The 13,598-nt window shown below is 50.8% G+C and overlaps 1 protein-coding gene across 2 annotated transcripts in view; it reads left to right on the forward strand.

The window, feature by feature from the left end:
* The window catches only part of RNFT2 (ring finger protein, transmembrane 2), a 66,361-nt gene that overhangs the window by 48,744 nt on the left and 4,019 nt on the right, over positions 1-13,598 (forward strand). Inside the window, exons 8-11 of one of the 2 annotated variants that reach the window (XM_039240396.1) lie at positions 4,809-4,958; positions 6,236-6,301; positions 6,434-6,535; positions 7,581-7,649. In XM_039240396.1, coding sequence (XP_039096327.1) covers positions 4,809-4,958; positions 6,236-6,301; positions 6,434-6,535; positions 7,581-7,619 — 357 coding nt within the window. In that variant the 3' untranslated portion in view covers positions 7,620-7,649. Of the gene's footprint in view, positions 1-4,808; positions 4,959-6,235; positions 6,302-6,433; positions 6,536-7,580; positions 7,650-13,598 lie in introns of those variants that run through there. The other variant, XM_039239662.1, reaches the window with a different exon arrangement.

The following is a 13,598-nucleotide window of genomic DNA, read 5'->3' on the forward strand; positions in this document are numbered from 1 at the left end:
AGCTTGGGGTCTGGACCAGGGAACCAGCCCATGGCCAACAGAGCCTGGGCATTGGGGATCCGAAGACAATGACCAAGGCTGGCTCACAGCAGTATGAGAAGGCGGTGGTGACAGGATCTGACCCCAGGCTGTCTGGCTTCCAAGGCAGCAATCCTACCAAGCCAGGCTGGTCGTGCAAGATTTGCCAGAGAGGAGACAGCTGAGCCTGTCCCCAGAGCCAGCCAGATGCCACCCTGCGGGGGTTCCAGAGACACAGGGACACAGGACCTTTCACGAGGTGGCTGTGTCCTCACCCACTATGAGGCCAGGCCGACAGAGCAGGAGGCTGCCCACCGAGATGGCACGGGGTGGGGGTGGGGGTGGGGGGGGGGGCACCGACTGTCCTTTCTGTCACCTCAGGGCTTCCAGAACACCTGTTGTCCCTCATCCTCCTCACATTTCCTTCATCATTCTGCTTCTTATCCAATTAATGGTGCTTTTCAAACTTGATGTGCACATAGATCACCTGGGAAACTTTTAAAATGGAGATTGTGTGTCAACAGGTCTGGGGTGAGGTCTGCGATTCTGCATTTCTTTCTTTTGTTTTTTTTAATGTTTGTTTATTTTTGAGAGATAGAGACAGAGCAAGAGAGGGGGAGGGGCAGAGTGAGAGGGAGACACAGAATCTGAAGCAGGCTCCAGGCTCTGAGCTGTCAGCACAGAGCCTGACGTGGGGCTTGAACCCATGAACCGTGAGATCATGACCTGAGCTGAAGTCAGAAGCTTAACCAACTGAGCCACTGAGGCACCCCTGCATTTCTAACAAGCTCTCAGACAGTGCTGATGCTGTCTGTTGAGGGACCACGCTTTGGGTAGCAAGGCTTTCAAGATCAGCTTAAATGAACTTTTTTGTTTAATGTTTATTTTTGAGAGAGAGAGAGAGAAAGCAGGGGAGGAGCAGAGAGAGAGGGAAACACAGAATTCGATGCAGGCTCCAGGCTCTGAGCTGTCAGCACAGAGCCCAACGTGGGGCTCGAACCCACATTGGTAAGATCATGACCTGACCCGAAGCCACACGCTTAACTGAATGAGCCACCCAGATGCCCCGTGATCAGCTTAGATGATAGCTTCTCTTAGAAGACTTACCTAATCACATCTCCACCCCCACTCCCACCCCCATACCTCAATTCCGGGGTCCTCTCGTGCTCAGCTCTAGAAGACTTATACCACACTATATTATAATAATTTGCCTAGTGTCTATCTTACTCTTTAGGTAATGCGCTCCCCAAGGACAGGGACAAGGCCTTAGTCATTTTAGTATCACCAGAGTCTAGTGCTGTGTCTAGGACATAGTGGGTGTCCAGTAATGGAAGGCAGGGGGAGAGAATCCGTGAATGGAAGGGAAAGAAGGAAGGAGGGAAGGAAGAACGGAAAGGTGGATGGATACATCGATGGATGCATGGATGGGAGAGGAGGCGAGGAAGAAAGGAAAGGAGAGTTCTCCAGAGGTTCACTGAGGTCAAGGAGGAGTGGTAAGAGCAAGTTAGGGTTAGATGTTGGGAGAGGCTGCAGTGTTGGCCCAGAATGAGATGGAACATTCAAGAGTTGAGAGGCCCTGAGTGAGAGCAATTAGAAGCAATGAGGGAAGCATGGGGCAGCTGAGGCTGAGGCGGTGCAGGAAATCAAAGCTCATGACACACATGGGTGTTCAGCAGAGCCTGGGGCTTCTGTCAGGACATGGATAGAGCCTCATAGCCCTGGCCATCCGCCAAGCTGCTGTACCATCATTCCCTCTGCCAGCATGCCATTGGCATGTAAAACAAACATGGTGGCCATCACCCACATCTCTGCTCCCCAGTCACCTCCACCTTCCCAAAGGCTACAGAGGGAACCAGCGTTCCCCAGAAGGGAACGTATCCGTGGGTCGGGCTGGTGGGAGCCTAGAGGGGGTAGAGGGCCCTCACAAGAAGGACTGAGCCAAACATTCACAAAGGTTAGGCATTGGGCTGAATGGACAACTGGATGCCCTTCCTTGGTCCTTGGCAGATGTGGGCACATCTGCTTCAGAAGGTCCCTTTCCTAGGCCCAGCAAGATGGACTATAGCAAGATGGACACAAAGTTTCTACCTCATCCCAGACGTCATCCATTTGATGGATACACAACGTGTTTTCATAACCTTTTTTCCTCTTTAATGTAAACATAATCAGATGCTTAGTACAAAAAAAAATTGGAAAAGACAGGAAAACCCAAAGGAAATAAGTGTTTCTGCATTCTGTATCCTCTCCACTCGGAACTATAATGTGAACATTTCCTTGAGTTAATAGATATTCTTCACCAGGATGACTTTTTACCTTTTAATTTTGAAAGTTTAAGCTTCAAGAAAAGTTGTACTTAAAAAATAGTACCGAGAGTTCCCACATACCCTTCACCCAGCTCCCCCTAACATTAACATCTAGTATGACCACAGCACAATTAGCAAAGCCAAGAAATTAACATCATTGCCATTACTATGAACTGAACTACAGACCTTATCAGATTTTGCCAGTTTGTCTTGCTGGTATCTTTTTTGCAGTCTAAGAGTAGTGAATCCAAGATCCCATATTGCATCCATGTGCCCTCTCCAGTCTGACAATGCCTTGATCTTGTCTTTGTCTTTTGTGACCTTGATGCTTTTGAAGCATGCTGGACATTTCTTTGGTAGAATGCCTGTCGATTTAGGGCACCTGGGTGGCTCAGTCGGTTAAGCATCCAACTCTTGATTTCAGCTCAGGTCATGCTGTCAGTTTGTGAGATTGAGCCCCCACTGTCCCCGCCTCACCCCTCCTGTTGGGCCCTGCGCTGACAGCATGGAGCCTGCTTGGGATTCTCTCAGATCGCTCTCTGCCCCTCCCCCACCCGTGTTTGCTCTCTCTCTCTCTAAAATAAATTAATTTGAAACAATAATTTAAAAAGAGAATGCCCCTCAATTTGGATGTGTCTCTTGTTCATGACTCCATCGAGGTTTTATAAATTGTTGTAGAATAACCACGAAAGTGGTACTATGTTCTTCTCAGACCTGGGGGGGGGGGGGCGGGGGGCGGTTACAGGCTGTCAATATAACTTACTGCTGGCATAAACCTTGGTCCCTTGGGGTATTATGTGCTGCATTTCTTCACAGTCAAGTTGCTCTTTTTCAGGATAATATTTGAATGGCGGTTCAGGTTTCCATTATAGATCTCTATCATAACCAGACTCTGTCGCTGTGCATTCAGTTTGCTACCTGTTTCTGTTTGTACTGTCACAAAGAACCAAAGACCGCTACAATGACTGTTCCCGCTGGCACATCTCAACACCCATTCCTGATTATTTTGTTAGAATAAATTCCTAAAAATAGGATCACTGGAGCAAATACTGTTCACCTTTTTAAGGCTGCGCGTGCCTGGGGCAGGGTTGGTTGCTGCTTTCTATGTTTCTTTGTCTTAATCATTTACTGTGGTGTAATTTAAATACAAAATGTGCAGATTTGAGGCATATATTTCAGTGAGTTTTGGCAAGCACATACCCTTGTGTGACCCCATCCCAATCGCGATGCTAAATAGCTCTCTCACTCCCCCAAATTCCTTGATGCCCCTCGCAGTCCCCTCCTCCGTATGCCAGGCAACCCCTGATCTGATTTCTGTCACTACAGGTTAGTGTTAACCTGTTCCAGGATTTCATAGAAACGAGAACTGTACAATATGTTTTCTGCTATAAACTGCCTCCTTCAACTGGACGTAACGCATGAGGGATTCATCCACGCTGTTGTGTGTAGCAGTCACTTACTCATGTTTAGTGCTGCATGGCATTCTGTCATATAGATATACCACAATCGTTTGTCCACCCTTCCACTGAAGGGCATTTGGGCTGTTTCCAGTTTGGGGGTATGATGAATAGAGCTGCTATAGGAACCTTTGTGTACAAGCAGGCATATATTTTCATCTCTCTCGGGTACATACCTGCAAGCAAAGGTGCTGGGTCATAAGCAGGTGTGTGTTTAACTTTATCAGCCCCAACAGGGTGGGGTTATTTTCATCCTATTTCAGAGCACAGGCCACAGAGAGCTTGAAGGACTTATCCATGGGCAAGGGGAAACAGGGAAATAGGATTTGGGGAGTACTGCCCCATGCCAGGCACAGGCCTAGGTGCTTTTCCCGTTTCTCTGCGGGAACCTTCAGCGCAGCCCTGTGAGCTAGGAGTCGTGGCTCCCGTTCTGTTGATGAGGAAGCTGGGGCTCGCGATCTGACAGCAACGAAAGCTTCAAACCCAGCCCCATCTGAATCCCAAGTGCGTCCTCTTTGCCCAGAAGCCTTCCTGCTCCTTGAGGACAGTGGGTGGTGGAGTGGGAAGGAGAGCACCCGCCCCTCCTCTAGGCCTGCCCTTACTGCGCCCCGCGGTCCGTCCTGCCTGCGCCCCTGCAAGCGGGCACCATGATGCCCGAGTCAGCCCTCGAGACCAGGGCAGCCTGTGTGCAGGGCCAGGGGCTATGCCCCCACAGCCACAGCAGGCACCAGGGAGTGACCCACACTGCAACCCTCCGTCAAAAGTCTCCAGTTTCTCCCTCCATGAAATGAGATCCGTGGAGCTTTGATCCTCAGGGCTGGTGGGCAGCGGGTGAGGCCGGCGGGCAGGGGCCACGTCTCCCCGGCCACATCGCAAACCCATTAGGAGCCAGTGTGAGTGCTTTCCAAAGCTGATTAATGGCCTGCTCGTGACCTGGAACGTCATTACTGCCCAGGCTGGGGGACCCCCGTGGCCGCCTCCTTTGGGTCTTTACAGCTAATCATAATTGATGCTTTCTGTGCGGTTGCAGGGCAAGTTCTATCTGGTCATCGAGGAGTTGAGCCAGCTGTTCCGATCGCTTGTCCCCATCCAGCTGTGGTACAAATACATCATGGGGGACGACTCTTCCAACAGCTACTTTCTAGGAGGGGTCCTGATTGTTCTCTACAGCCTGTGCAAGGTGAGGTGGGCCTGGGGGGCAGGAGGGCTGGCCTGAAGAGGGTCCATGCATTTGCTGGGCCTGGCGGTGGGGGCAAGTAGGGACCATCCTACAGTGTATAGTGACATTGAGCCAGTTCACAGGGCTCTACCCCCTCCACATCTATCTAGACCTAGATAGGTAGAAATGAGGAGCTCCAGGTGGCACAGAGTGAAAATTTGGGGACATTTTCATCACCCCAAAAAGAAACCCTGTACCCATTAAGCCGTCCCTCCCTGTTCCTGCCCACTCCCCTCCCCCAGCCACTGGCAACGAGCAGTCTGCTGTCCATCTCTGTGGACTCGCTTATTGTGGACACTTCATATAAATGGAATCCTACACTCTGTGGTCTTCTGTGTCTGGCTTCTCTCACTTAGCATCATGTTTCCGAGGCTCATCCACGTTGTGGCATATATCGATAACTTCATTCCTTTCTGCGGTTAAATCCTCCCTAATTTCTTGCCCATAAAGCTCACCATATGCTCTCCCTTCACGTATTTCCATTATGACTCCTATGTTATGGGCGAGGAGATGGGGGCTCAGAGAGCAGCCACTTGGTCAGTGTCACTCAGCCCAAGATCACAGAGTGAGTGTTGAACCCGGGCAGTCAGCCTCCAAAGCCTGGAGCTCTGACCCACAGATGTGCCCCTGAACTTGCTTCCCTTCCTCTTTGGTCACACACCCTCATGCCTACACTCAGGATACAGTGCTTCTCTTTCCATCATGGGTACAAATCAGGCTCCCCCTTCCCCCCCACCCCAACCATAAATACATCCTCCTCTTTCTTCTTCTGTCTCTATTTCTGGCTCTGGAGAACCCTGGGGAAGCCACGTGTTCTTGCCTTCCCTTCCTCCCAGCAGGGCGAGCCAGCCAGTCCCTGCCCCGTCAGCCACGGGGGCTTCTGTTGCCTGCTGACCCCGATCGACTGGCAGTGGCTGGCCACAGTGCTGGCCGGCTTGGAGGAAGAGTGCTGTGATCGATTAGCAGTGCCTGTGCTGGGCTTGGCAGAGGGGAAAGGCTGTATGCGCGCCATGTACTCACTGTCCTGGTCCAGGTAGCAAGGGAGACTGTTGACGTAAGTCAGCAAGACAAATGCCACGCAAAACAGGTAGAAATGAGGAGCTCCAGGTGGCACAGAGTGCCCTGGAAATGTTCAGAGTCAAAGAGGAGGGGTCTGTGGGGATGGCTCAGGAGGGGTGAGACGGGCCCTGAACAACCCTTGGTGGGACTTTTCAGCCATCACTCTGCTCTCTTTTCAGTCATTCGACATCTGTGGCCGTGTGGGTGGAGTCAGGAAAGCCCTGAAGCTTCTGTGCACCTCTCAGGTGAGTTCACCTCAAATGGTCCCAACTGAAGACAGAGGAGCCAGGGGCTAGAAACAGCTCTCAGTGCTTCTGAGGGAATCCAGTGAGGGTCCACAGCTGGGTGTCTCTCTCTCTCCCTCCCTCTTCAAACAGAATTATGGAGTCCGGGCCACCGGGCAGCAGTGCACAGAAGCCGGTGATATCTGTGCCATCTGCCAGGCTGAGTTCCGGGAGCCTCTGGTCCTTATGTGCCAGGTAAGCAGAGCTGGGCGCAGCCACTGGGGACTGAGGCCGGGGGACCTCTGGGGCCCTTTCCCACGCAGAAGCCCCATATCGCAGTCCCATGACCAGACCTCAAGGCTCTGGGATGGGTCTCTGGGAAATAGTGGGTTCAAGGCTAGAGTCAGTCAGACCTGGGTTCAGACGTCAGGTCTGCCTCTTACGAGGCAGGCGGCCTTGGGTAAGTTGCTTCACCTCGCTGAGCCTTGGTTTTATCAGTCAAATATCGACAGTGAAAACGTCGATGTGGCGTAGTGTCAGAATGTCCTGAGTGAGAGTCCCAGCCCCACTGTGGGCCCTGCAGGAGAGGAGCACTCTGTCCTTGGTTTTTTTCTCGTTTATACGATGAGTGTCTTGTTACAAATTAACGAGATCATCTGTGAAAGAGTCAAATTTGAATTACCCACCCATAAAAATTGCTCGTGTTATAATTATTATCGTCGTTGTAATTTACTATTACTGTTTGCTCTCATTTCAAGTAGTGGGTCACCAACCCGTAGCAACCCATGCTGAACTCCCTAAACACGCCCCTCCTTCTCCTCCTCCTGACATCAGGGGCTAAGATGTCAATTCAGCAAGCATATGTGAGTCAGAGCATCCTATCGGGTACCGGAGAGGGGAGACGGAGGGCACACAGACCCTGTTCCCTCCTCTGGAAGCTCGCGGTCCTTGGGGAGACGGACACATACATAAATAACTATGAAACAAGGCAGGCAGTGATAAGTGCTGTGTAAGAGAGATTCCTGCAGCTTCCCCGGGGACCAGGACAGAGAGCAATGAGTTCCAGCTCAGGAAGGCTTTTTGCGGGAGGCCCAGCCCACCCTCTGGAAGAAATGAGAGCACAGATGCTCCCCACCCCTGTAGCCTCCACGACCTACCTTCCGGGGGTGAGAGGGCAGGAGGTGAAGGTTTTGGCATCAGCCAAACTTATTATTATTTTGGGGATGTTAGGAAGGTTTTCTTTTCCTTTCATTGTATTTACTTTTAAATGGAGAATGTGTTTGCATGATTCAAATTTCAGACTGAGGAATTCATGAGTAAGGATATCACGGGAAGTTAATGCAGCAGGTTGGATTCTGGCACAGACAGAGGGCGTGAACAGGGAAACTGGCTTGACGGAATCCAGACCAAGCCCGGAGTTCTGTGGTTGGTCATGAATCCACAGGGGGCTACTTGGCATTCAAAATGCACCACATTGGGGCACCTGGGTGGCTCAGTCGGTTGAGCGTCTGACTTCAGCTCAGGTCACAATCTCAGTTCGTGAGTTCAAGCCCCGCATCGGGCTCTGTGCTGACAGCTCAGAGCCTGGAGCCTGCTTTGAATTCAGTATCTCCCTCTCTCTTCACCTCCCCCGCTCATACTCTGCCTCTCTCTCTCTTAAACATAAATTAAAACATTTTAAAAATTAAAAAAAAAGAGAAAAGAAAATGCACCACAGTAATGCAAGATGATGGGGGGGACTGAAACTTGGTGGGTAGCTGTATGAGGACTCGCTGCATCATCTCAGCAACTGTTATGCGAGTCTTAAATTACACCAAAGTTAAAGGTTTATTTATTTTATTTTTTAAGTTTATTTATTTTGAGAGGGGGAGAAAGAGAACAAGCAGGGAAGGGGCAGAGGGAGAGGAGCGAGGGCAGAGGTTCCAAAGTGGGGTTTGTGCTAACCATAAGAGACTCTTAAATACACAGAACAATCTGGGGGTGGATGGGGAGCGGGGGAGAGGGGGAAAGGGGTGATGGGCATGGAGGAGGGCATTGTTGGGATGAGCATTGGGCATTGTATGGAAGCAATGAGCCCCGGGAATCTACCCCAAAATCCAAGAGCACACTGTACACACTGTATGTTAGCCTATTTGACAATAAATTATGTATTTTTTTAAAAAGTGGGGTTTGTGCTGACAGTAGACAGCCCTACACGGAGCTCATACTCCTGAACCACAAGATCATGACCTGAGCTGAAGTCGGACGCTTAACCGACTGAGCCCCCCAAGTGCCGCCAAACTTTTTTAAAAAATATTTTAAAGATACAGGAGGCATCTGGGGGGCTCAGTCGGTTAAGCATCCGGCTTCGGCTCAGGTCATGATCTCCAGATCTGTGGGTTTGAACCTCACGTCCGGCTCTGTGCTGATAGTTCAGAGCCTGGAGCCTGCTTCAGATTGTGTCTCCACCTCTCTGCCCCTCCTCTGCTTGCACTCAGTTCCTCCCTCCTTTGCGCGCGCTCTCTCTAAAATAAACATTAAAAATTTTTTAATTAAAAAATAAAGACACAGAAAGGAAAACAGGGACCAGCCTCCTACCCCTCCCCCAGATCCCCTTTATATCTTTGTAGAGATGCTTTATAGAATTAAAACACACGCACGCACACACACACACGTCTTTTTCTAAAAGACCTATGTTGGGGCACCTGGGTGGCTCAGTCGGTTAAGCGTCCGACTCTTGATCTCAGCTCAGGCCTCAATCTCAGGGTCCAAGTTCAAGCCCCATGTTGAGCTCTGCACTGGGCATGAAGCCTAGTTAAAAAAAAAATTAAAAAGAGCTACATTGTAATATATTCTACCCAAGCTGTGTTCTGCATCTTTCCTGTTTGACTTGAAACTCTTCAGAGATTGGTTCTTTGCAGATCATCCCATTTTGTGGATGGGCCACCCTTTGATTTCTCTTTCTCCTATGGATGGGCATTTAGCAGCTTGTAAGCTTTTGTTATTAACAATGATGGCAGCCATGAGGGGTCAGAAGTGGAGAGATCTGTAGTCTCTACCTGGGCCCATCGTGTTGAATGAATGAGTTAATTCAAGCATCTAGGACTATGTCCTGGCATGTGGTCAGGGTTCAATTAACTATCTGCTCTTATTGGCACACATCCCACCTCACACATGTGTGAGTTCTTGGTAGAATAAATTCCTAGTGGTGGAATTAGTAGGTCAGAGGGTATCCAGTTTTGACAGATATTGCTAAATTGCCCTTCATAAAGAGTGTATCCATTTACACTCCCAGTGCGGAGCGTGACGTGACCTCTCGTGCCCCTCGTTTACCAACACACTGCGCTATCAAGCCTTTTCCAAGCCTTACCGATCCGTCAGGTGACAAACACTATCTCGGTGCAGTTTTTCTTTGCATTTCCCTGACTGCGAGCACCTTTCTTACATGGTTCAGAGCCCATCTGTAGAGCCTTCTCAGTGGCGGTGATCATTTGAACATGACTTCAAGGTGAAAGTCTTACTTCTTCCTTTCTGGCAATCTCTCCCAGCCTTCGCATGTTTGTTTCTCTCTCATTCTTCTCCTGGTGCCATGATGTCTTCCCAAAGCTTGATTCGAATTCTTGGGAGGGTTGTCCCAGATCTAGCAGCACCAGCCACATGCAGTGGCGGTTGGAGCCCACAGTCCTGGCCAAGCCAGTCTCTCTCTGCTGCCGTGAGCTGGGCCTGGGAGACGATTTCCACAGGCAAAGGGGCCTCCCTCGTTCATTCCTAAGTGCTTTGAATGAATGAATGAGTCAAGTGCTTCTTCCTCAGTCAGTCTTCCCCGACTCTGCTTCTCCAGACCAGCTGGTGCTCCCAGTGGTATGGTCCCAAAGATCCTTGTGTTTTTCCTTATAACAGTTATCCCAGCTGTCAGCTAGTTATCTGGCCAACTGGTTGTGTGAGGGCTGTCTCCTCTTTGCTAGAGAATAGGCCATGTGAGAGTGGTGACCATGTCTTCCGTCTTGTTAGCAACAGAATCACAGTACTGACTCAGTATATATTGGATGGATGGATGGATGGATGGTTGGTTGGGATGGAGATGGATGGGAGCCAGGTGGAGGGGTGGGTAGATGAGTACAAAGGTGAGTGGATAGAAGTTTAAGTGTGTAGGTGACTGAGTGGATGGACAAATGGGCAGGTAAATAGGTGGGTAGATGGGGCAATGGATGGGTGGGTGGATGGATGGATGGATGGATGGATGGATGGATGGATGGATGGGATGGAGATGTATGGGAGCCAGGTGGAGGGGTGGATAGATGAGTACAGAGATGAGTGGATAGAAGTTTAAGTGTGTAGGTGACTGAGTGGATGGACAAATGGGTAGGTAAATAGGTAAATAGGTGGGTAGATGGGGCAATGGATGGGTAGATGGATGGATGGATAGATGGATGGATGGATAGTTGGAGACAGATGGATGGATGGATCAATGGATGGATGGACAAGACAGATGAATGAGTGGTTGGATGAAGAGCCTGCTAGGCTAAAGGAATAATCCTATCTCTCCTTCAAAGAGGCATCATATTAAACAGTGTGTCACTCAAACACACGCCCTGCTTACGCCCTCCCCCAGCCAATCAGAGCCCGGGAAGCGAATTGTCACTCTAAGCTAGTCAGGCAGACACGGAGCATGCCCAGAGGCTAGAACTCTGCTCAGACGGAATACGCTTGTCCGGTTAGTCACTCCACAAGTGTTGTGGCGTGCCTCCTGCCAGGCTGGGGGGCGGGGGGATCAAGGGAAGGGTGTTTTGAACGAAAAGTCAGAAACCTGGCTTATTTAAAGGATTTCTTCTCAAAGAGAAAAGTCGAAGTGCAGTTAGTTCTTGGTCACTATTTGGTTTGGTTTGGCTTGGCTTTTGAGTATTGATAATATAAAGGAAAGAGAGCAAGAGAACAGTGACCCGTATGGATTTGGGGCTTACAGCTGCCGCCCACGTAATGCATTATATCAGGCCTTACCCGTTTCCATCCTTACAGACACCTTATGGGAGAAACAGTGACCCTATTTTACAGAGAATGGGGTGGGCTCGGCAAGGTGAAAGCACAGACTTGCCTGAGACCCCCATGCCCCTCAGCAGCGGAGCCGGATTCCAGCCCAGGGCCCCTGATTCCAGAGGCCAGGACTTTCCACCAGATACGGCCTCTCGCTTTGACATGTCCTCAGGGCTGCATTAGAAGACTAGAGACCTTTTCCTGGAAATAAGAGCGTGCTGTGCCCTGTGCAGCTAAGCCTGTGCACGTCACATCCAGGGAAATGGAGGAACAGCTGAGCTGGGATCGGACTTAGCACCTGTGCAGACCCCTCCCTTCGTGCATTTCCGCAGCAGGTACTTTCTGAGCACTGACAGCATCCTGCCCTAACTTTGCAACCCCACGCAACACATGTCATAGTAGCACTGACCCTCCGTGTCCTTTGTCACCCAGGAATGAAAATGCTTACCCTGAGCAGCTTGCAGGCTTTTCAGTACAGTCAAATGAGGTGACACGTATATCTGTGTGTGGGTTTTGAAAAGCATAGCGTGTTATGCCAGTATTCTGTGTAAGTGTTTAATTCTCAGTCTGGACCAAGCTGGCTGGGTGTGTGTGATGAAGGAAGGTCTGTGGGGGCACCTGGGGGGCTCAGTGGGTTCAGCATCCGACTCTGTTTTAGCTCAGGTCATGATCTCACGGTTCATGATTTCGAAACTCTGCATCAGGCTCTGTGCTGATGGCGTGGAGCCTGCATGGGATTCTCTCTCTTGTTCTCTCTCTGACCCTCCCCCACCTCTCAAAAAAAATACTTAAAAAAAGAGGATCTGTGGTTAGGGTAGTCTGTGTGTGTGTGTGTGTGTGTGTGTGTGTGTGTGTGAGAGAGAGAGAGAGAGAGAGAGAGAGAGACCCTTGTCTGGTAGGGTCTCTACCTACTTTCGTAATGTCATTTTTTCACAAGTACTACAAACACCCCTTCCCGCATTCTCCATGTGTGACCAGTATCCATCATAGAAGGGAGTGGTCATAAGTCTTTGCCATGGAGTCAGACACCTCTTGTATTAGTGTCCATTGCTGCATAACAATTACCCCAAAACTTCACAGCTTTATGCAACAAGCGTCTGTCATCTCATGGTCTCCACGAGTCAGGAATCCGGGACAGCAGAGCTGGGTCCTCTGCTTCAGAGTCTCTCCCAGGCTGCATTCAAGGTACCAGCCAGGGTCACGGTCGTCCTGTGGCTCCCCTGGGGAAGGATCAGCTTCCAGGCTCAGAGTCAAGCAGTGGTGGTGGCTCGATTCGGTTCCTTGTGGGCTGTGGGGCCAAGGGCTTCAGTTCCTCTCTGGAAGCTACCCCAGCTTCCTTGTCTCACTGGCTTTATCAGAGCGAGCAGGTGAGAAGCACGAGATAGAATGCAGGTGAGACGGAAGGCACGGTCTTCTGGAGCCTAATCTCAGAAGTGACATCCCATCATCTTTACTGTATTCTGTTGGTCTGAAGCGAATCACGGAGTACAGCTGCCCCCCAACGAGAGGGAACTGACTACACAGGTGTGAATCCCAGGAGAAGGTCACTGGGACTCATAACAGAAGTCAGCCTACCACATCCCTGAAGTTCAATTCCAGCCTCACTGCTTAGCAGCTGTGTGCCCTTGGGCTGGTGGCTCTCCCTGGTCCGTGAGCTGTCATGAGACCTGTACGTAAAGCACATCAGCAGTGCCCGGCACAGCATTTGTGCGCAGTGAGGGATCGCTGCCTGTACTCCCCACCTGAATACATCCACCTAGACTTGGCCTGGCTGCTTCCTTTTTCCACAGCTCACGCTGAACACCAAGTGCTGGGCTAAGAGATGCCCTCTCCCATCCAGAGCCGCCTCTACCACGTGCAGGTTAGCGGCTGTGGTTGTGGGAGCCCTTGTCCCTGCCCTCCCTCTTCCCACCTGCTCTGAGTCTTGGAGCAGGACTTGGGAAGGCTGGATGGAGCTCAGGGGGAGGGGAGGGCAGCCCATCCGGCCCCAAGGGCTCCAACGGTTAGTGACCCGGCGCCACCTGCCTTCCCCACTGACCATAAACCCACTGCCCAGCCCAGAAGGAGCCCCTCCTTGCCCTCCCTCTGCAGGGGCTCACCCTTCTCTCCAGATGCCGGAAGCAGGCCCAGGATTATGACCTCCTCCAGCTAGTTCTCTGGGCTAACGTGTGTCCTTTGTACCTCTTTATTTGGCACTAGGTTCCATCCGCCTAGTTCTTTGAGGGGTAGAGTGCGGACTCCTGGAGGGCAGGGGCCAGGTCTTCACCATCCTGGTATCTCCAGAATCTTCCACGTGACCTGGGAAGGC

Source organism: Hyaena hyaena, unplaced genomic scaffold (genome assembly GCF_003009895.1).
Source record: "Hyaena hyaena isolate Hyena2069 unplaced genomic scaffold, ASM300989v1 scaffold_0, whole genome shotgun sequence".
NCBI classification, from domain to species: Eukaryota; Metazoa; Chordata; class Mammalia; order Carnivora; family Hyaenidae; genus Hyaena; species Hyaena hyaena.